This window comes from Carassius auratus, chromosome 32 (genome assembly GCF_003368295.1).
Source record: "Carassius auratus strain Wakin chromosome 32, ASM336829v1, whole genome shotgun sequence".
NCBI classification, from domain to species: Eukaryota; Metazoa; Chordata; class Actinopteri; order Cypriniformes; family Cyprinidae; genus Carassius; species Carassius auratus.
The window spans coordinates 22,824,387-22,848,182 of NC_039274.1; the positions used below are offsets into that span (position 1 = coordinate 22,824,387).

The 23,796-nt window shown below is 37.8% G+C and overlaps 1 protein-coding gene across 5 annotated transcripts in view; it reads right to left on the minus strand.

Annotated features, from left to right (window-relative positions):
* The window catches only part of LOC113051853 (myotubularin-related protein 13-like), a 135,585-nt gene that overhangs the window by 61,109 nt on the left and 50,680 nt on the right, over window positions 1-23,796 (minus strand). For all 5 annotated transcript variants that reach the window (XM_026215998.1, XM_026215996.1, XM_026215999.1 and 2 more), the window contains exons 6-11: window positions 21,207-21,312; window positions 3,921-4,053; window positions 3,458-3,566; window positions 3,221-3,334; window positions 1,388-1,465; window positions 1,007-1,120 (exon numbers count right to left, since the gene is read on the minus strand). In XM_026215998.1, coding sequence (XP_026071783.1) covers window positions 1,007-1,120; window positions 1,388-1,465; window positions 3,221-3,334; window positions 3,458-3,566; window positions 3,921-4,053; window positions 21,207-21,312 — 654 coding nt within the window. The remainder of the gene's footprint in view (window positions 1-1,006; window positions 1,121-1,387; window positions 1,466-3,220; window positions 3,335-3,457; window positions 3,567-3,920; window positions 4,054-21,206; window positions 21,313-23,796) is intronic.

Genomic DNA, 23,796 nt, shown 5'->3' on the forward strand with positions numbered 1-23,796 from the left:
TGTATTGATATTTTAGTAGATCACTATATAAGGTTCTCCAAACTGGTCAAGACTGTTAAATCAATCAAAACACTACATGTGAATAGGATAAAAAAAAAAAAAAAAAAAATTGTAATAATAATATTAATAATAATAACAACATACTTCCACGGTCGATTAATCACAATACATTAAGAAAATTTTTTTTGTATTTTTTTGTATTATTTTATGTAATAATATGCATATGAGGCATTATCAAATTCAATATTTATTCTTATTATATATTAATTTGCATACTTTCCAGAAAATAAATCTGAACAATGAATATAAAGCCAGGTTTAAAAATAAAAAAATTGTTAAAGGTTTATACATATCTTTAAATGTATGTACAATAAATCAAATCTACAGATGCAAATAGATAGTGTGTCATAAAATAAAAACTTAAATGTGTGTTTTCTTTCCACAGTTACTGAAGCAAAATAGCCCAAAATCTCAAAATTGACCAGTACAACGGATTTGCATTTGATGTCTTGCTTTACATTTTGGGTATAGCATTCAACTTCATCAGATAAGAAATATAGCTTATAAATGGTATGGTCTATGTTTGTGATACATATTCATAGTGTTTTTTTTTTTCCATCCTTATATGCCTGAAAGCACTTGTTCTTATTCACTGAGAGACTAATGCTTTTCTCCTTTTGTGTTCCACAGAATCAATTCATAGAAACCTTGAAACAACATGAGTGAGTAAAATAAAGGAAACACTTGTGAAAACACAGTATCTGTTTATCTGTCCACAAACCTATGCTGAACTGTTTCGGACCCCTCGCTGAAAACCCTGGACATAATTAGTATGAAGGTCCTTCTTGAAACATTATGCAAGCACTTGAGAAGTGTTTTGCCAGTTTACTGGACTGATCTGGCACAATGACAGTAATTGCCTTTAATCACTTGTGGGCTGGTGGGCTTAATTACTCAGCAAAGAGGTTTAACATCATAAAGTTGCAGATCAGCGCTCTGCTCTCACCTTGTGAAAGTGAATCACAGGTTCGGAATGGATGCGAATGAGCTGCAGACAGGACCTGTAGCCCTGGAAGAGTTGTGCAAACAAGCGCAGGAAGACCGCCCTCACCTCCTTATCCTGTCAAAAACAAGAAAGCCAGAATAAAAGCGACTGAGAGACATTCCAGATAAACGTACGAGGATGGAATGAGTCAGAGTGAACATTTTCTCGCCTCAAAATAAACTGTGTACGTGATGGGAGTTCAAACTCTTTTAATGAATAGATATTGCAGCCCCCTGAAGACCCAATAAAAGACTCCCATACTGGCAACATGAATGCCAGCCACACATTTCACAAATTTCATTACAGATTGTAAAAGCAAAAATAGACAATCGAGGCTCTTACCAGCAGTTTGAGGTTGGATGGAGCAGAACGAGGGGGTGGGAAGGCATTATCTGCTCCTTCCAGATCTGGGTCCAAAACCTGCAGACAAAGAAGGTTTTTACAGTGAGGAAATATTCTGCTATCTGAGGGAACAAGACAAATGGTGCAAATATAGCTTATGGAATGTCTCCAGTCAGAATCATCTTTCAATCCCATGTATATATATACCACAAGAGGTTATGTATATGTTGAAAGAACAGATTAGCTACTGAAGAAGAAAGTTTATGAAATTGGATAATTTAAAGGTGAAGTATTACATTTTTCTGCAACATTAGTGGAAGCAAACGGAAATAGCTAGTAATTTTTAATAAAATAGAATGGTGAATTCTTAGCAAACATGGCAACCTTGGTATTAAGGGGTTGCGAGGGCTTGCTACCTGGGCTTTAGTGGTTGTTTATTGGTCCAAATCAAAAGAGCTCAGTCTCAAGTATGTATAGTATGATCTGGCTTGAGTCACATCTTATCTTAAAATCATTGCTATCAGAAGAAAAACACATATCTCAAAAAAATAAAAAAATAAAATCCTCATGAGCATAACCAACCAAACCAAATTAATAAAAACAATGTAATTAGTCACTTTTAGCACCATTTGACTGTAAATTTGGGTTACTTGGGTACATGACAAATCTTTTTTTTTTTTTTTTGTATGTGTTGTGAAATACTGAAAGTAAGCTGAGCTTTCACTTACTATTTTTTTTTCACTTTTCATTTTCCCACCGTGTAATGTCTAATAGAGCAGTGTTTATAAGCGCAGCGCTGCTTTGTTTACAGAAGTTACTGGGAAATAGCTCTATTTCTGCTTTTTCTTAAGCGCCACCTGCTGTTGGACAATAGAGTTGCATTTTCATTCAGCCTGTCTGCCATTTTTGTTCAAACCAATTGAAAAATCAGACAAAATTTGTGTTGTAAATCTTAACTGGTTAATGGAAAATAGACTACCTTGCCAAGTGTGGAGATTTTTAGAATGCATATTATATTTTTAGAATGCATATTATATATATATATAGAATGTATATTATGTTTATGTAAACTGATTTATGGAGCAGATAAAATATAATTTATAATTTTCTAAAAAAATAATAATAATAATAATAATGAAGAAAAATGTGGTCAAAACTTTATTTGAACTGAATGTAGCACATGTTAGTAGATAAAATCTGTTTTTAATGTTTTTTATTTCATGTGCTTGCAGACAAAAAGTGCATTGTTGGTTTTCAACATAAAATGTGAAATTATTGAATTGTGTATATCAGTAATTTTTGAACATTTCCAGCACATTTTAACTATACAGCATATAACAGTTTGGACTGATATATTATTTAAGAGCTTTAAGTATTGTTTATCATGAGTAGCTCTCAGTCACTCTTATTGTTAAAAGGTAGCTCTTGACTGAAAGAAGGCTGGAGACCCCTGAACTACAGACAGTTAAGAAAACCAGAACATGCATGGTTTAGACTAGTGTTGAGGGATATGCTCCATAGTCATATGGTCCAATCTTCAGCCTGTGAGATCGCTGATACACCTTATCATGCTAATTTTATTTAATTATTTACTTAGTTTCACAGCCAGAAAGTAAACCAACTCCAGGATAAGGCTAAAAGCAGCCTAATGTTGGTATTATCAATTATCTACAAATTATATCTTCTTATTCAAGTAGCATATGAATGTCATGGGTTTTAATATGACTGAATTTATATTTAACATTATTACAATTTAATAAAAACATTGCAAGTTACTAAGTTATGCTAACATTTTCTCATGCTAATTAGAAAATAATAAGAGCCTAATTATACCATGGACAGTGCTTTTTGAGTTTTGTGCAACAGGGGTTCGGGGAGCTGGGAGAGGTGTATACACTCCGGTATTTTAATTGTTCCTCCGTCAAGGTCAGCAATGATCACATCGAGCTGTAAACAGAAAACAAAACCTGATCAGAAATTACTGAAGGAATCACGGAGCACCATTTCCAGAATCTGACCACATGTTTTAAGGCAGACTGAAAACATTTTTCTGGAAAGCCTTGGGCTCACCAGCTCTTGGATCTCGCTCTGGAACATGGAGTGCACGCCGATGATGAAGGGCGTAGGCGAGCTCAACACCTCCAGCAGTCGAGACGGGAGGACAGGAATGTAGGGGTAGCTGTGGTCCAGAAGAGAGTTATGCAACCACAATCATCACGTTGAGCAATCTCGAGACTTTTCTCATTATATACTGAGCACAAAAATAGTACATACTGTTGCAAAAGACTCTAAAAATAGAGCGATTTGCTAAATTACATGCTTATTATTTCTAAAGAGTGCACATTAATTCAATCTTTTTTTGGCATATTTGATATAGCAGTTTTATGCTAGTTTTATAAGTAGTTTTTATGCAATGCACTTAGTTGAACTAGATTTGCTAATAATGTAGCTAATGAAATAAGATGCTGTTATCAAGGCAGCTGAAGGTCAGTTATTCTGGGTATATCAGTAACAGTCAATGTTGTTGTCTCACCTGTACTTAAGAGGAAACATGAGGGACTCTAAGGCACGGCAGGCCTCTCCTAATCTCTGATAGCTGGAAGAGTGGAACAAAACCTTGTGCTCTGTCAGAACCGCACAGAAGAGACTAAGAACATTCTGCATTCCTGGAACATATAAAAACACCACAAACGCACAATTACTCATACATTTTTTAAACCACTTCTAACACTTCAAAGATTATTAGCTAGTTTTGATTTACTCTGCTTGACTGAAACCTGGCTAAAACCAAATGATTATTTTGGTCTAAATGAGTCTACTCCACCAAACTACTGTTATAAGCATGAGCCCCGTCAGACTGGTCGTGGCGGGGGTGTTGCAACAATATATAGTGATATTCTCAATGTTACCCAGAAAACAGGATACAGGTTTAACTCTTTTGAAATACTAATGCTAAATGTTACTCTGTCAGACATGCAAAAGAAATCTAATGTATCTCTTGCTCTGGCTACTGTGTATAGACCACCAGGGCCGTATACAGAATTCCTAAAAGAATTTGCAGATTTCCTCTCAGACCTTCTAGTTACAGTTGATAAGGCGCTAATCATGGGAGATTTTAATATTCACGTTGATAATACAAATGATACATTAGGACTTGCGTTTACTGACCTAATAAACTCCTTTGGAGTCAAGCAAAATGTCACCGGGCCCACTCATCGTTTTAATCATACACTAGATTTAATTATATCGCATGGCATCGATCTTACTGCTATAGATATTGTACCTCAAAGTGATGATATTACAGACCATTTCCTCGTATCGTGCATGCTGCGTATAACTGATATTAACTATATGTCGCAGCGATACCGTCTGGGCAGAACTATTGTTCCAGCCACCAAAGACAGATTCGCAAATAACCTGCCTGATCTATCTCAACTGCTATTTGTACCCAAAAATACACATGAATTAGACAAAATTACTGACAACATGGGCACTATTTTCTCTAATACATTAGAAGCTGTTGCCCCAATCAAATTGAAAAAAGTTAGAGAAAAACGTACTGTACCATGGTATAACAGTAATACTCACTCTCTCAAGAAAGTAACTCGTAGTCTTGAACGCAAATGGAGAAAAACTAACTTAGAAGTTTTTAGAATTGCATGGAAAAACAGTATGTCCAGCTATAGACAGGCTCTAAAAACTGCTAGGGCAGAGCATATACACAAACTCATTGAAAATAACCAAAACAATCCAAGGTTTTTATTTAACACAGTGGCTAAGTTAACAAATTACCAGATGCCACCTGATTCAAATATTCCACCAACGTTAAATAGTAATGACTTTATGAATTTCTTCACTGATAAAATAGATAACATTAGAAATACAATAGCGAATGTAGATTCTACAGCATCTAACACTTCAGTTTCATCCATCGCACCCAAACATAAACTGCAGTGCTTTACAACCATAGGACAGGAGGAGCTAAATAAACTTATCACTGTATCTAAACCAACAACATGTTTATTAGATCCTGTACCCACTAAATTACTGAAAGAGCTGTTACCTGTAGCCGAAGAACCGCTTCTCAATATCATAAACTCGTCGTTATCTTTAGGACACGTCCCAAAACCATTCAAGCTGGCGGTTATCAAGCCTCTTATTAAGAAACCAAAACTAGATCCTAGTGTACTGGCAAATTATAGGCCTATTTCAAATCTTCCATTTATGTCTAAAATTTTAGAAAAAGTTGTGTCTGCTCAATTGAGCACCTTCCTGCATAAAAATGATCTGTATGAAGAATTTCAGTCAGGTTTTAGGCCCCACCATAGCACAGAAACTGCACTTGTTAAAATTACAAATGACCTGCTCCTTGCGTCAGACCAAGGCTGCATCTCATTTCTAGTCTTACTTGATCTTAGTGCTGCGTTCGACACCATAGATCATGACATACTCATAGATCGATTACAAAACTATACAGGTATTCAAGGGCAGGCTCTAAGATGGTTTAGATCCTACCTGTCCGATCGCTACCATTTTGTTTACTTAAATGGGGAGTCATCTCATTTATCATCAGTAAAATATGGAGTGCCACAAGGATCCGTCCTAGGTCCCCTTCTATTTTCAATATACATGTTGCCCCTTGGTAATATTATTAGAAAATACGGAATTAGCTTCCACTGTTATGCTGATGATACTCAGCTATATATATCAACGAGACCAGATGAAACTTCCCAATTATCTAAGCTAACAGATTGTGTTAAAAATGTAAAAGATTGGATGACAAAGAATTTTCTCCAATTAAATTCGGATAAGACGGAGATATTAATTATTGGACCAAAAAACACTACACAGAATCTTGTAGATTACAATCTGCAACTAGACGGATGTACTGTAACTTCCTCTACAGTCAGAAATCTGGGTGTTATATTAGACAGCAATTTGTCTTTTGAAAATCATATTTCCAATGTTACAAAAATTGCATTCTTCCATCTTAGAAACATTGCCAAGCTACGAAACATGTTATCTGTTTCTGATGCAGAAAAGCTAGTTCATGCATTCATGACCTCTAGACTGGACTATTGTAATGCACTTCTAGGTGGTTGTCCTGCTTCTTCAATAAACAAGCTACAGGTCGTCCAAAATGCAGCAGCGAGAGTCCTTACGAGGTCAAGAAAATATGATCATATTACCCCAATTTTACAGTCTCTGCACTGGCTACCTATTAAGTTCCGCATCAGTTACAAATTATCATTACTTACCTATAAGGCCCTAAATGGTTTAGCTCCAGCGTACCTAACTAGCCTTCTACCACGTTACAACCCATCACGCACCCTAAGGTCACAAAACGCTGGACTTTTGGTAGTTCCTAGGATAGCAAAGTCCACTAAAGGAGGTAGAGCCTTCTCACATTTGGCTCCCAAACTCTGGAATAGCCTTCCTGATAATGTTCGGGGTTCAGACACACTCTCTTTGTTTAAATCTAGATTAAAAACACATCTCTTTCGCCAAGCATTCGAATAATGTATCTTTTTAATTGTGAGTGTAGTTGCATCTGATCAAAGGTGCATTTTTATTCATTAGCTTGGGTTAAACTAATTTTACTTTGTTGGATCAGCAGCTATGCTAATGATGTCTGTATTTTGTTTCTATGTTTTGCCACGGGATTCACATCCCGTGGTAACTAGGATTTACACATGCTCCAGTCTGGATCCAGAACACCTGAGAAGAGATGATGCTGACCCTCAGAGGACCCCAGATGATGCTAACCCTGAATGAACAAACAGAACTAACAATTATTCCTAAATGTGTGACTTAATCATATAATAACTTAATTAATAAAATTGATAGTTCATCGTCTAGCTGACTACGTCTTGTATTATTATTATTTTTTAGTTTTTCTAAAATCCTGTCAAATGTGCACAAACTACTAGCTACTACTAAATATTGTAGAAACATAATTTTCTGTAAAGTTGCTTTGTAACGATTTGTTTTGTAAAAAGCGCTATACAAATAAACTTGAATTGAATTGAATATTAGCTGGACACTGTCTGCTACTTCACAGAACAACACTTAAACTGATAAATACATCACAATACAATATATTGCAATATATCAAAAAACATTATTATTATTCAGATTATACTAGATCTTGATTATTCTAGTATAGTTTTTTTATTATTATTTAAATGTAATAAAAGTGCAAACTCTATGAAATAATAAATGATACCCACTGAGGACAAGCAAAAGCCACTTATTTTTACTAAACAAAATTCTATTTTATTGTAAGTATAAAACAAAAAGCTGGATGAGAGAGAACTAACAGATTACCATTTAGCATTGTTTTGCTGTTTAAATAAAAAAAAATAATAATAATGAAATGATAAATGACTCATATTGAGGACAAACAAAAGCCCTCAAAAAAAGTAATAAATAAAATTCAAGATTAACTTTATTGCGAGTATAAAACAAAAAGCTGGACGAGAGAGAACTAACAGTATGTTTTCTTATTAGTTTTATTTATTTATAGTGAGTATAAAACAAAGTGCTATATAAAGAATTGATTGTTACTGCTTAAAACAATGATGAATGTTTGAATGTAATACAAGTAAACTAAATTAAGTATTAATAGCAAGTTAAAAACTAAATTCAGAATTAATTTTATCGTTAAGTATAAACAAAAAAGCTGGAGAGAATTTCGAGGAGAAATAGAGAGGGAAAAAAATTGATATAAAACAGATGTTACATCTTAGCATAGATGTTCCTTCCAAACATGTTAGCTAACCAGTCCATTAAAAAGATTGTAAGTTAATAATAATAATAATAATAATAATAATAATAATAATAATAATAATAATAAATAATAATATATTTCTGAACTCTTCATCCTGTTTCTTGGGCTACTGTTATAAGAAACAGTTGTTGTTTTAGGAAGATTTTTAAGTTAATCTACAAGTAAAATAATAAAAGTAATTAATCTTATTTGGCAAGTAGCTGCAAAATAAACAAGATAATGTACAAGCCTCTGGTCATTATCAATGTGTTCAAACTGGGACTTGGGAAATCTGGGCTTGTCTCCATTCTTTTACGTAATTTCATCAGTGAATCTGGTGCTAAAACAACACCAAGAAGCCAAGCAAATAAACAATGCTATCAGCGGGTGCAGTTCATTTGCATATCTGTCTCCATCATGATGATACACAAAAGTCCTGAGAATGGCAAGTATGTAACGGCGACATAAACTATACAGCAAACTCCTCAACGGGAGTCGAAGAAGAGAGCGAGAGATAAAAGTTTACAGTTCCTGTTTTTGTTTGTCATCAACATACCACTGAGGCTATTAATCACAAGCTTGGCAAAAACGGAGACAGCCAGCCATTACCAGACGCATCCGCAGCGCTGTTGGGGTCAGCGTTCCCATTATGTCTGTGTCAAATTCTGATATGCACCAATAAACAGGAACAAGATATGAAAATTCACACTGTCTGTTCAACAATGAGCAAAGAGAGGATGAAATATTTAAGAACATTGCGATGCTTGTCATTCCATTCGACCTGTTTTAGAGACGCAGTAAGTCATTGTGAATGCTGAATCGTCATGTTCTGAGTGGTTTTAGGGTGCCTACAGCTATGACTACATAGTTTCTTCAGAACTTTCCCCAAACTTTTGCCCCAAAAATACAACAACACATTTCATAATCTTGTTTGCAAGCCACTGACTTATCTTTTGGAACGGCTACACATTTCTGACCTATGCACAGAGAGCCACAGAAAAAGCTGCAAACAATAAATACTGAGCCTTATGATGGGCAACATGCTCCTTTATTTTAGGTAGGGTGGACATTTCTATAACACCAAAATGGAAGACACTTTGCAGGATAAAAACTGAGAGAGAGAAAAAAAAAACCTTTATAAAGTCTTTCTAACCTGTTTCCCCTTTCATTTATTTTGTTTATTTATTCAATTCAATGAGCATAAGACATTATAGAGATGTTACCAATCAAATCAAATCAGCGAAATCCATCGTTGCACTGCAGAGGTGGTATAGAAGCTGCATATGAAATGGCATTTAGATGTTAACAACTGCAACTGTATATATATATATATATATATATATATATATATATATATATATATATATATATATATATATATATATGTATATTAGTGGTGGGCATACAGTAGATACATTTGTTTTAATCAAGATTAATCTCACTGTAATCTTGGAATTAATCTAGATTAATCTATATTAAAATGGCTCATTTGAATTCTGCCAAAGGCATTCAGAATTTGTGTGCTACCCAAATAAAACAATGACTAAAAGTAAAGTTAAGTCTTTTGCACAAAAAAAATTTCACTTTAAATATGAAACTAAAACCGCCAGTAGGTGGCAACAAGTCACTATCTAAAAGTGTGAATCAATGATTCATTCATTCAACCGATTCGTTCTAAATGGCTGATTCTTTCTAGAAGGAACTAAATTACTATCTTTAGGAATGGGTCACCAAATCACTGCGATTTGTTAAAAAAAATGCTGAATTATTCAAGAACAAAACACCTGGATATTGGAACTGGATATTGACAATATTGTGTCTAAAATGTATGTTACTTAATATTAGCTTGTTTTAATCAATTTATCTTTTTAAATTATACATCATTAAATTAAGCCTAAACTAGTTATGATCTTAAAAGGTAGACAAATGAGCTTCTGCAGTGGTGTAACGAGCCAACACCGGGCCCTTAAGCAGCATTATCAAGGCGGGCCCCTCTACTACAACACATGATGACGCTACGCGCACCAAAAAAAAAAAAAAAAAAAAAAAAAAAAACCGGCTGTGTGTCGGCGCACCATAATAACACATTATAAGTTTTAGTTTTGGAAAAGAACGCTCTGCAGAGGCCACTGTCACTGGGATGGTCAGAAAAATCATGAAAGCAGTGCAAACCACTTTTGTGTTTATAATTTGACTACTCCATGTCTGTCTCAAGTTCAACGTTTTTTTTTTTACTGTTTTGCACGCAATGCCATGTTCACCTGGGGATTCCCCAGTTCCAATTAGAAACAAATTACACCAAATTTATCAGTTCGTTTCAAACATTTATTTAATTTTCAGTCAAATATGCTTTTGTCATTATTTATTCAAATCAATTTGCAAAAAATTTAAATGCGATCAAACTAAAAGTAGTCAAATGCGATAGGGGGACCCGGCTGTCTATCAAAATCTTCCAGTAACGCGGGCGGCCCCTGATTGGTCCGGGCCCGTAAGCAACCGCTTACCCTGCTTACCGACAGTTACGCCTGTGAGCTTCTGGCTTTATAGACATGGTATTTAAAGGGGTAGTTTAACCAAAAATTTACATTTGGTCACCATTTACTCATCCTCAAGTTGTTCCAAACCTGTATGAATTTATTTCAGCTGTTGGACACAAAAGAAGATATTTTGAAGAATGCTGGTAACCAAATGGTTGATGGTAGCCATTCCATACTATGGACGTCAGTGGCTAATGTTAACAGTTTGGTTACAAACAACTTGAAGGTGAGTAAATTATGACGAATTTTCATTTTTGGGAGAACTATCCCTTTAAATATCACATTAATCTACCACTGCAGCCTTGAGCAAGATGCTCATTTGTCTACTTTATAAGACCATTACTATTTTATACTTTATCCAAGATTATAGAATTAATAAAAAAAATTGATTAAAGCAACCTAAAACTACACAGATGGCCACGCAGACAGGCCTCACACTAAGACAAAGGAAGTGTGGATAAAGTTATTGGCAATGATGTCCTTTTACAGCCTGCGAGAGGAACCACTTTTGAAAAGCACTTGAAGCTGAGTGTCATGTTCAAGATATTATTGCCACACAAAAGACTAAACAAGTGCGTGAATCCCCGGTAAAGCGTAAATGAATGGCAGACAAGAACGGCATTTTAGAATGCAGCTTTTTATCGGTCCCTAATGTTGACATGATTCATTTGAAAATATTCAGTCTAACCAAGGACAAGCTCTGAGCCAGAAAGTCCTGATCATTGATAAAACTGTTGTTGACTCACAGAGGACAAAAGTGGAGATGAAGTAGATCATAAATTATACAAAGAATTCAAAATGACATTTTTATAAGCATAAATTATACAGAGTTCAAGATGAGATTTTTTATGCTCATGTAGGTCGGCATGTTGCTGGGATAGTAAAGGCTTGGGTAACCTTAAGATCAGTCCCAGAAGTGCTGTGTATCTGGGAGAATGAGACATTGACATGATGCTCTTATCAGAGACCATGCACTCAGAATGGTATTAGGGATGGTGTTTTCTCCTCTGCTGGGTCAAAGACTCAGCCTTCTTACAAACCCACTTGTAAACTTTCTATTGCAGTAAGAAAAGCAGGTACAAATGAGCTAGACAGGAATCTAGGAAGGTTGTTGATGTCTTGATACATCTTGGAAAACAAAAGATTGTTTTTATCTTTTACTTGAATGTGGTCTCTCTCTCTCATATATATATATATATATATATATATATATATATATATATATATATATATATATATATATATAAATATATATATATATATATATATATAAATATATATATATATATATATAAATAAATATATATATATATATATATATATATATAATATAATATATATAATATAATATATATATATATATATTATTTTTTTTTTATAAATGTATATATATTTATGTAAGTAGTCAGTAGTAAGAATGAGCATAATTTTCTTCATATAAAATGCTTTTTCCTGTTTGGGGCAATAAGATTTTGAGGTGAAATATGATCTTGTTCTTGACGAGCTTAGTGAGATTCACCCTTTAAGATGACAAGGCGACTGTTGCTCGAATCAAAAACACCATGCTGCTTTAAGGGTCAAAAGGTTTATTAAGAAACTGTCACGGTGCAGGGTGCTGTCTCAGCTTCCCCTGCGGTCTGTGTTGTCCTGTCTGTTCGGTAGCTCGTGGTCTGGGCAATCAGCGCTGATCATGGTGGGGTTGTTTTTCCATCTAAGGATCCGTAGTTCGGAGATCCGGCAGTGCGAGTGGTCCGCAGTGTGCCGTACAGCTCGGAGATCTCTGTGTGCGCCAGAGCATTTTATTATTGTTTATGTTATTTTGTGGCGAGAATAAAGATTCTCCTTTTCTCTACTCTGCTTCCGAGTCCTCTGTCTAGTACGCACCCTGACAGAATCTACTCACCATAAATGAATTCAGCAGAGGAAACGGAGCTGCGCCAAGCTCTTCTGCAGCAGGGCTCTCTTCTGGGTCGACAGCAGGAGGAAATCGCAGCTTCTTGTCACGCCTACTCGGAGATCTCTCTCCAACTCAACCAGCTAGCCGAATGGCTTGACCAGTTGCAGGCCAGCCCTTCGGCTGTCCCGCCTGTCCCGGCCTGTCTGTACCACCTGTTCCTCGCCACATGGAGCCGCGACTCAATCCACCCGCTCCACACTCGGGTGAGCCCAACTCATGTCGGTCATTTCTGTCCCAGTGCTCGCTGACTTTTACTCTCTAGCCTTCCTGTTTCCCCACGGACCAATCATCGTCACTCTCCTAGTTGGTCAAGCGAGAGAGTGGGGAACGGCTATGTGGGACAGCAAGCATGTTGTGTGTCGTTTGAGGCATTCTTGAGGGAGCTGCGCAAGGTGTTTGGCCACTCGGCATGCGGTATTGAAGCAGAGAGAGCAGTCGATGTCCGGTTTCTCCATTCAGTTCCGCATGCTCGCCGCGTCTTGCAGCTGGAATGAGAAAGCTCTCTGGGATCACTTCCTCCACGGCCTGGCTGAGCAGGTGAAGGACGAGATCTATTCACCAGAGCTGCCCCCTGGCTTAGATGGGCTTATCGGACCTTGCCATTCGGGTCGACGACCGGATTACTCTCCGTTCTCAGCAACGTAGAGAGGGGATTCCCCATGAACACGTCACCGGGGTCCCGTATGGAGCAGCATGTGACACGATGTCTCAATGCCGCATCCTCCCGGAGGAGGAACCTATGCAGATTGGGAGAGCACGGCTGACAATAGGAGAGCGAGGCCGTCATTTGGATAATCAGCTCTGTCTGTACTGAGGTGAGGCGGGTCACGTGGTAGCGGCGTGCCCTGTGGCAGGGTGATGCTTTTCACGCAAGGGAGAGTGCATGGTGAGAGTAGTTTTCAGTAGGTCCCGAGCTTCATCTCTGCCTCCACACCACCCGTACGACTGTGTGATTGACCTGCTTCCTGGCACTTCTCCACCTAAGGGGCGCCTTTACTCTCTGTCGGGTCCGGAGCGGGAGAGATATATACCATGGAGAGATATATACATGATTCTCTGGTAGCAGGCATTATCTGTGGATTAATGCGTATTAGAGATGCAAACCGTTTAAAACGATTCAGTTCGATTTGGTGAACTGAATGATTAGTTCGCGAACCGGATATCCAGACTGTTTTGAATTGAACTCTCTCTCACAACAGACACGGAAGAGAAGACAATGCTGAATAAAGTCGTCGTTTTTGCTATTTTTGGACCAAAATGTATTTTCGATGCTTCAAAAAATTCCAACGGACCCTCTGATGTCACATGGACTACTTTGATGATGTTTTTCTTACCTTTCTGGACACGGACAGTGTACCGTACACACAGCTTCAATGGAGGGACTGAGAGCTCTCAGACTAAATCTAAAATATCTTAAACTGTGTTCCGAAGATAAAAGGAGGTCTTACATGTTTGGAACAGCATATGGGTGAGTTATTAATGACATAATCTTTGGGTGAACTAACCCTTTAAGAGTCGTTTTGTTTCGGACCCCATTTTAACGACCCCTGACCCATCTCGTCAGTTCATTGCGGAGGTGGATGCGTCGGAGATGGGGGTTGGGGCAGTTTTGTCTCAAAGATCAACTTTGAACGAGAAAATACATCCCTGCACCTTCTTTTCTCATCGTTTAACCCCCGAAGAATGGAACTATGACATTGGGAATAGGGAGTTACTAGCTGTCAAGCTGGCCCTGGAGGAGTGGCGTCACTGGTTAGAGGGAGCGCGATTTCTGTTTATCGTTTGGACTGATCATAAGAATCTTGAGTACATTCGCACCGCCAGGAGAATAAATTCTAGGCAGGCTCGCTGGGCATTATTTTTTGGACGTTTCAGGTTTACCATTTCTTATCGCCCGGGCTCTAAGAATGGTAAACCTGACGTGCTGTTGCGGGTTTTTGAGGCTGAGGCTAGTCCCACCCTCCCAGTGGCCATTTTGCATCCCAAACGGGTTGTGGCTGCTGTCATCTGGGGGGTGGAGTCCAAGGTTCGAGTGGCACTACGCGATGCTTCTGTTCCCACTGGATGCCCAGAGGGTCTGCTCTTTGTACCAGAGTCAGTCCGAACTAACGTTCTTCAGTGGGGCCACTCTTCTAGTCTAGCTTGCCACCCTGGAGGGACTCGTACTTGTAGGTTAATCAAGAAGCATTTTTGGTGGCTGTCCGTGGCGCAGGATGCTCGACGGTTTGTGTCAGCCTGTCCGATTTGTGCTGAGGGTAAGGGATCCAATCGACCCCCAGCAGGGCTACTTCAGCCGTTGTCGGTCCCTTCGCGGCCATGGTCACACATAACGATGGACTTTTTGACTGGCTTGCCTCCATCTAGGGGCAAGATGGTAGTTCTCACTGTGGTGGACAGGTTCTCAAAGGCAGTCCATTTTATTCCCTTCCTCAAATTGCCATCAGTGAGGGAGACAGCGACTACGGTCTTAGATCATGTTTTCCGTAAACATGGCCTCCCGGTGAACGTGGTTTCTGGCAGAAACCATGTTTGTGTCTAGGTTTTGGACAGAGTTCTGTCGACAGCTGGGGGTGACTGCGAGCCTATCTTCCGGTTATCACCGACAGACTAATGGTCAGGCCGAGCGTGCAAACCAAGATTTGGAGAGAGTCCTGCGCTGTGTGGCGTCTGCTGAACCTTCATCTTGGAGTTCCAGGTTGACCATGGTAGAGTATGCGCATAACTCCTTCCCGGCTTCATCTACAGGTTTATCTCCCTTCCAGTGCTGTTTAGGCTACCAGCCACCTCTATTCCCCTCTCAAGAATCCGATGCAGTTTTTCCCTCCGCGCATGCATTTATTCAGAGATGCATCCATACTTGGAGGATCGCCAGAGAAGCCCTCACTCGGACTGGCGACAGGAACAAGGCATCAGCGGACCGTCACTGTACTAAGCCCCCACTTTACGTGTGTGGTCAGAGAGTCTGGTTGTCTACTAAGGAAATTTACTTCAGACTGCCCTCACATAAACTGGGACCCAAATTTGTTGGACCGTTTATCATCCCCAAGGTGCTTAGTCCGGTGTCTGTATGGCTCAAATTGCCCCCTCAGTTTAGAAGGATCCACCCGGTGTTCCAAGTTTCTAAGATTAAACTCGCCTTTCGCTCTCCGTTTCTGCCCCTGACCTCTTTCCTTCCGCCTCCAAGGCTCATCGAGGGGTCGCCTGCCAATGCGGTACGGCGGCTCATTGATGTGAGGCGTAGGTGTAGAGGTCATCAATATCTGGTAGACTGGGAGGGTTATGGTCTGGAAGAGAGATGCTGGATTACGGCTCGCAATATTCTGGATCGCGCTCTCATTGATCAATTTCATCAGCGTCATGGTGAGTCCTTCGGGGACACCAGGAGGCGTCCCTGAGGTGGGGGGTACTGTCACGGTGCAGGTTGCCGTCTCAGCTTCCCCTGCGGTCTGTGCTGTCCTGTCTGTTCGGTAGCTCGTGGTCTGGGCAATCAGCGCTGATCGTGGTGGGGTTGTGCAGATCACGAGCTGATTCTACCACACCTGTCGCTCGTTCCCCCACTCCCTTATATGTCTCTGCTTTTCTGTCTGTCGTCATGAGTAGATTGTTTTGTCTTTGTCCATGCTTTGTATGGTTCCACATCTCAGTCTCACCTTCTGTTTTCCTGTCTAAGGATCTGTAGTTCGGAGATCCGACAGCGCGAGTGGTCCGCAGTGTGCCGGCCAGCTCGGAGATCTCTGTGTGCGCCAGAGCATTTTATTATTGTTTATGTTATTTTGTGGCGAGAATAAAGATTCTCCTTTTCTCTACTCTGCTTCTGAGTTCTCTGTCTAGTACGCACCCTGACAGAAACTCTTGGGGATTGTTGAGGATGAGGATCATTAATCAGAAAGCTACATAAATTCTTAAAAAATGAAAAAACCTCAGTGGACTGTAATGAAAATCTCCAAATTAGTCCCCTTCTAAGTTAAATAATTCAAGTCAAATTCTGGCCAAAATAAATCATGACCAATACTAAAAATAGTACACTATAGAATTATAAAATAGACTATATTATATGACACGAAACGGGTAAAATGTGGAAAAGGGTAAAAATACTTCCAGTTGCAAAACACAAGGTGAAGAACACACTGAGTGCCAAATTAAATATTCTGATTTTATTTGACAGATTTTGAAAATGTGCTCTGTTTGTTCAATTTGAAAAGTTGAATCTTACATGCTGACAAAAGGCCTTAAGGACGTTAATGTGGTGTTAATTAGTCTCAGACTGATTTGCAGCTGATAGTACGACATAATGCAATCTGTTATAATGCGTGCACATCTGTCTAAATGCTATGTGCTGTATTCCAGCTGAACATGGGACAGGACATGCACCATTAGTAAATTCCTCTGCAGGTCACTACTTAAGACTGTCATGCAACACAATTATTTCAAAATATGCAACTTATTTTCATCTTACTCAATTAAAACTGTGTATGTCATGAATTAATTTTTTTTGTCTTTGTGTTTCAAAATCTGACACATTTAACTAATCACTGTACCCTTTCAAAAACCATTTGTGCATTCATAGATTGTGAAAGCTCTTTGAGAAAAAAAAAACATGCTTTTACTTTAGCTTTTCTGCATACAGAAAGAAGCTGCAACCAATGTGACTTAATTACAGTTGTGCTACATCAAGTAATATGCAAATGGAAAAACAGACTTCAAATCAAATCAAATCTGTCAACAGGATTTTTTTATGTACTTCATTCTTCAAACTGAATACAAATGTTTCCATCAGCAATTATATTATAGTGAGTGAAAGAGCTGAAATGAAAACAAATGAATGAAGTTTTTTATTATTATTATTAATATTATTTGGCATGTCTCCCATTTGATTTAATGGCTGAAATTAACTTTGGGGCCGGATTCACAAAACATTCTTAATCTTCTTTTTATTTTTTTAACTTAAGAAAAAAGTTGAAAATATTTAGATTTCTTCTTAAGAATGTTCTTATCATTGTTTCTTAAGATAAAAAGAAAAAAAGAAAAGAAATTCTTCTTAAGAAGAATTCAAATTCTTGAAAAGAATATTCTTAAAAATCATCATAAACAACAAGCATACCAGAAGTGTTCACTCGGAAGAGAGTGCAAAAACAACACAAGAATGAATTAATCCGATCGCTGCAGCTTGAGACAGGCTCTGTAAACTATTCAAATATCCACGCATTAAAAACGCGAAGCCAAAAATAATGTACACATTCATATTCTCATTCTGGCACTCTCACACACTTACATTCTTCTTTCACATACATATATTCTTGCTTTCACACACTTACATTCTCCATTCACATACATATATTCTTGCTTTCACACACTTACATTCTCCATTAATATACATATATTCTTGATTCCACACACTTACATTCTCCTTTCACATATATTCTTGCTTTCACACACGTACATTCTTCTCACACATGCATACATTTCTACTCTTACACACACATACATTCTCCTTTCATATGCATTTATATTTATACTCTAAGAATGTACCTATTTTCCGGACTATAAGTCACACTTTTTGCATAGTTTGGCTGGTCCTGCGACTTATAGTTAGGTGCGACTTATCAAAATTAATTTGACATGAACCGAGAGAAATGAACCAAGAGAAATGAACCAATAAAAAACATTACCGTCTACAGCTGCTCAGTGCTCCTGTAGTCTACACTGAAGACATAGAGCGCCCTCTCGCGGCTGTAGATGGTAATGTTTTCTATTGGTTCTTGGTTCTAAATAAGTGCGACTTATATATGTTTTTTTCCTCATCATGACGTATTTTTGGACTGATGCGACTTATACTTAGATGCGACTTATAGTCCGAAAAATGGAAACGGAAGGCGTATAGTGGAAACGGAAGGCGTTTAGTTGAAACGGAAGGAGTATAGTGGAAACGGAAGGCGTTTAGTTGAAATGGAAGGCGTTTAGTTGAAACGGAAGGAGTATAGTGGAAACGGAAGGCGTTTAGTTGAAACGGAAGGAGTATAGTGGAAACAGAAGGCATTTCGTTGAAACGGAAGGAGTATAGTGGAAAAGGAAGGCGTTTAGTTGAAACGGATGGAGTATAGTGGAAACAGAAGGCGTTTAGTGGAAACGGAAGGAGTATAGTGGAAACGGAAGGCGTTTAGTTGAAACGGAAGGAGTCTAGTGGAAACAGAAGGCGTTTAGTTGAAACGGAAGGCGTTTAGTTGAAACAGGAGGAGTATAGTGGAAACATAAGGCGTTTAGTTGAAATGGAAGGAGTATAGTGGAAACGGAATGCGTTTAGTTGAAACGGAAGAACTATAGTTGAAACGGAAGGCGTTTATTGGAAACGGAAGGCGCTTAGTTGAAACGGAAGGAGTATAGTGGAAACGGAAGGCGTTTAGTTGAAACGGAAGGAGTATAGTGGAAACAGAAGGCATTTCGTTGAAACGGAAGGAGTATAGTGGAAACGGAAGGCGTTTAGTTGAAACGGAAGGCGTTTAGTTGAAACGGATGGAGTATAGTGGAAACAGAAGGCGTTTAGTGGAAACGGAAGGAGTATAGTGGAAACGGAAGGCGTTTAGTTGAAACGGAAGGAGTATAGTGGAAACAGAAGGCGTTTAGTTGAAACGGAAGGCGATTAGTTGGAACAGAAGGAGTATAGTGGAAACGGAAGGCGTTTAGTTGAAACGGAAGACGTATAGTGGAAACGGAAGGCGTATAGTGGAAACGGAAGGCGTTTAGTTGAAACGGAAGGAGTATAGTGGAAACAGAAGGCGTTTAGTTGAAATGGAAGGCGATTAGTTGGAACAGAAGGAGTATAGTGGAAACGGAAGGCGTTTAGTTGAAACGGAAGACGTATAGTGGAAACGGAAGGCGTATAGTGGAAACGGAAGGCGTTTAGTTGAAACGGAAGGAGTATAGTGGAAACAGAAGGCGTTTAGTTGAAATGGAAGGCGTTTAGTTGAAACGGAAGGAGTATAGTGGAAACGGAAGGCGTTTAGTTGCAACGGAAGGAGTATAGTGGAAACAGAAGGCGTTTAGTTGAAACGGAAGGAGTATAGTGGAAAAGGAAGGCGTTTAGTTGAAACGGATGGAGTATAGTGGAAACAGAAGGCGTTTAGTGGAAACGGAAGGAGTATAGTGGAAACAGAAGGCGTTTAGTTGAAACGGAAGGAGTATAGTGGAAACATAAGGCGTTTAGTTGAAATGGAAGGAGTATAGTGGAAACGGAATGCGTTTAGTTGAAACGGAAGAACTATAGTTGAAACAGAAGGCGTTTAGTTGAAACGGAAGAACTATAGTTGAAACGGAAGGCAGGTTAGGTGCAATCAGGCTCACTGGTACAGGTCTTGATCAGCATAGCTGATGCAGATGAGGCAGTCGCAGAAGTATTTCAGCAAGCTATCTGGGTTTTAAAAAATAAATAAATAAACATTGTCATCGTGAAAAGGTTACATGGCCTCGTCCTTTGAGTGAGTTGTGATTAAGGATGCGAGCTCAACCTCAGTCGTGTTGCCAGATAGACGATAGATAGATAGATTTAATTTAGGAAGTGAATTAAGTGGGAGGTTGCAAGTTAGGGACAGCGATATCTTTATATTATTTAAATAACTCAAGACTCATAGCGGTTTATTTATTTTAGAATTTTATTTACTTATTTATTTTTCAATTGCAGCTCTACGTGCAGCAATAACTCAGTGCTAGACTATAGTGATGTGTCGTTCTTGAACGATTCGTTTATTTTGTCTTTAATGTGACTCGGGAAGAACCAGTCGTCTCTGGGGTGATTCGTTCAGTCACGCATGTGCAATATTCAATAGGTTGTATGTATGTGAATGGAGAATGTATGTGTGTGAAAGCAAGAATATATTTATGTGAATGGAGAATGTATGTGTGTGAGAGTGCCAGAATGAATTATGGCTTGTACAGCCCCTCATATATATACAAATACACACACACACACACACGTTTGTTTTTGTGCAAAGTGGGGACATCCCATAGGCGTTATGGTTTTTATACTATACAAACTGTATATTTCTATGGCCCTACACCTAACCCTCACAGGAAACTTTGTGCATTTTTACTTTCTCAAAAAATTTCATTCTGTATGATTTATAAGCGTTTTGAAAAATGGGGATATGGGTTATGTCCTTATAAGTCACCCTCTCCTTGTAAAACCTGTGTCATACCCATCTCATTATACAGAGTTGTGTCCCGATATGTCAAAAAAACAAGAACACACACACACACACGTATAGATATGTTGTTGTATTCGAGTTGTCTGGAAATGTTATGTTACAAAAAAAGTTTAAATTGCCCTTGTTCTCCTCTATTATCCTCATATGACTTCTCTGTACAAAACATGTTTACAGGAAGGGACATTAAGCGGTACTACAAAGGACAGGACATATCTGCACAAATACGGAAAAAAATAAAAAATAAAATAAATACGCATCAGAGACTAGTTCAGAACTGACATGGAAGAAGTATCCTATAAAATATTTACTGTATACAGTATACTACTGGTCTACACCAATAAAAGTCACAGATACCCACCTAACTGTTGGAAGAGGAGAGCTACACTTTTCCCGCTGACTGGCAGAGTGTCATTGAGTGGGGTCTGGATGAGCTGCCGGTCCCCCGCTCCCAGTGAAAAGAGCTTCTGAAAACATCAACACAAACCAGGGTTATTATAGTTTTGCATTTTCCATTAGTTTTTATTTTTATTTCATTTTGACTTTTTGTTTTCAAATTCAGTTTAGATTTTATTCATTTTAAAGGTTGTTTTCTAGTTTAGTTTAGTTTTTATTTGTTGAAAATGCTTAGTTTTAGTTTAGTTTTTATTAGTTTTAGTCTTTTTTGTGATTTGGGTTATTTGTCAGGGGCAAGATTCCATAAGGTCAGAAAAAGTATTGTGTAATAATAACTCAACAAAAACATCATACAATTTTAGAAAATATTCATTCAAAAATAAAACCAGTAACGTTGCATAAAACTTTTCTGTCAGATTATCAGGGAGAACATGACAAATAACAAATAATAATAAAAAATAAAAATAAAAAACTTTAAAGACAAAGATGAAAACTAAGGACATTTAATCTATTATTTTATTTTAGTTAGTTTTGCCAAACACACATTACAGTTTTGGTTAGTTATCGTTTTTTTTGTAATGCCTCGTTTTTATTTTTATTTCAGTTAACAACAATTGTTTTCCTCACCTAGTTTTTGTTCATTTTCGTTAACAATTGTAAACTTGACACAAACATTCTGATCTAGACAAATGCATAATGAAATTACATTAATAAACACCAAAAAACACATCAGAGTTACACAAAAAGTACAATACTGGCTGAAGCATTTTGAAAATAAACATTTTTAATTGTTCATTTCATCATTTAATATTAATTAAACTTTCACTAACCTTCACTTAAAATGTTATTAAGGTTATGGGCCCTATTTTAGGTAAAGTGTAAAGCGCACAGCGCAGGTGCACTCAGTGCGTGTCCAAATCCACTTTTGCTATTTTAACGACAGAAAAACGATTGGCATGCCCGGGCACATGGTCTAAACGGGTTGTCCCTATTCTCTTAATGAGTAATGGGTGTTTTTTGGATGTAACGTGTAATAAACCAATCAGAGTCTCATCTTCCATTCCCTTTAAGAGCCAGTTGCGATCGTGCCATGACGGATTTGCTATTTACATGGCGGAATTTGGCAAGGGCAAAGACAGAACGCATCTCCAAGATGAAACAGAGCTGCTCGTGTGCGAGCAAATAGATAGCCTAATTATGATACATGCGATGCCTGGGAATAAATATATATTCCCAGGCATACATTCCAATTCCTACAAAAAATTCTTATGCATTGCAATCCTTAAATTTTTGGCATGTTTGTGTGCTGCTGTGCATCCCTGTGTTTAATAAGCAGTGTGTACGTGTGTTGCGGACCATCCTATACTAACACGCTCTTTAAATAACAAAGAAAAAACATTGCGCCAGACTTTAGACCAGGTTTGAGTTGGTCTATGGCGCAGTCTATTTTTAGCTCCGTAAAATAGCAATGCACCAGCAATGCGCCTGAACACACCTTTTTTTTTCAAAATTCGAACGCCGCCCGACTGAAACTAGCAAACACACTTGCGTTGCATTGCGCAGGGTGTATTATAGGGCCCTATATGTTCCTACTGTAGCACTTTATTTTTATTCTAATTTATTTTAATACTATATATTTTAATTCTAATTTATTTGAATACCAATTCTAGTCACTATTATATATTACTATTAGCATGCATATTACTACCATATTGGATGTTTATTAGTACTTATAAAACACGTATTAAGGCCTTATTCTGCATGACCATATTTTAGACCCCTTAGAGCCTAAACCTAATAGCTACCTTACCAACTATAAATTAAACAGCAAATCAGGAGTTATCGATGTAAACTTTGTAGTTAAGTAGTTAGTTAATAGTAAGAATTGGTACCCAAACTAAAGTGGGACTGTTTATACAAATCAAGCATAGCATTAGTTCTGTCATGTCATGTCATTTTAAGTCATGTCTACCTATAGGGATCCGACGCCTATCACAGCATCCATATATGAGGTCCTTTAGTATTATCAGCAGCTTTTGCTTTGCTCAATATAGCTAATTACACTCCTCAATCCCCAGCTCCTTGTTCAGTCAGGATTTGGCATTCTGATTCCCCTTTAAATCAGACTCATTTAAAAAAATTTGTAAATTAAATTACTGAAAATTAATAATATCTGCAAAACATTTATGTTGGTTCTGTTCTGTTTACCCTAAGGGGATATCAGTACTCCCCCTGCTCTTATCCATGCTAAGCTGCAAGGATGCACATGGAATTCTTGCCCAGAACAGAACCATATCGCCAATCCAAACCGTTTGTTAATTGTCAATCATCTTTGATGAAAGTGTTCCTGACAGAACTATATTCTTAAACACACTCAATATAAAAATGACCTGTGTGAACTTTTGCAAATGAAGGATCTGTCAAGTTCAAAATCTAATAATACACAGTATATACTTTTTATTGTGCATATGTGTGTGTGTGTGTGTGTGTGTGGGTGGGTGGGTGTATATAATATATATATATATATATATATATATATATATATATATATATAT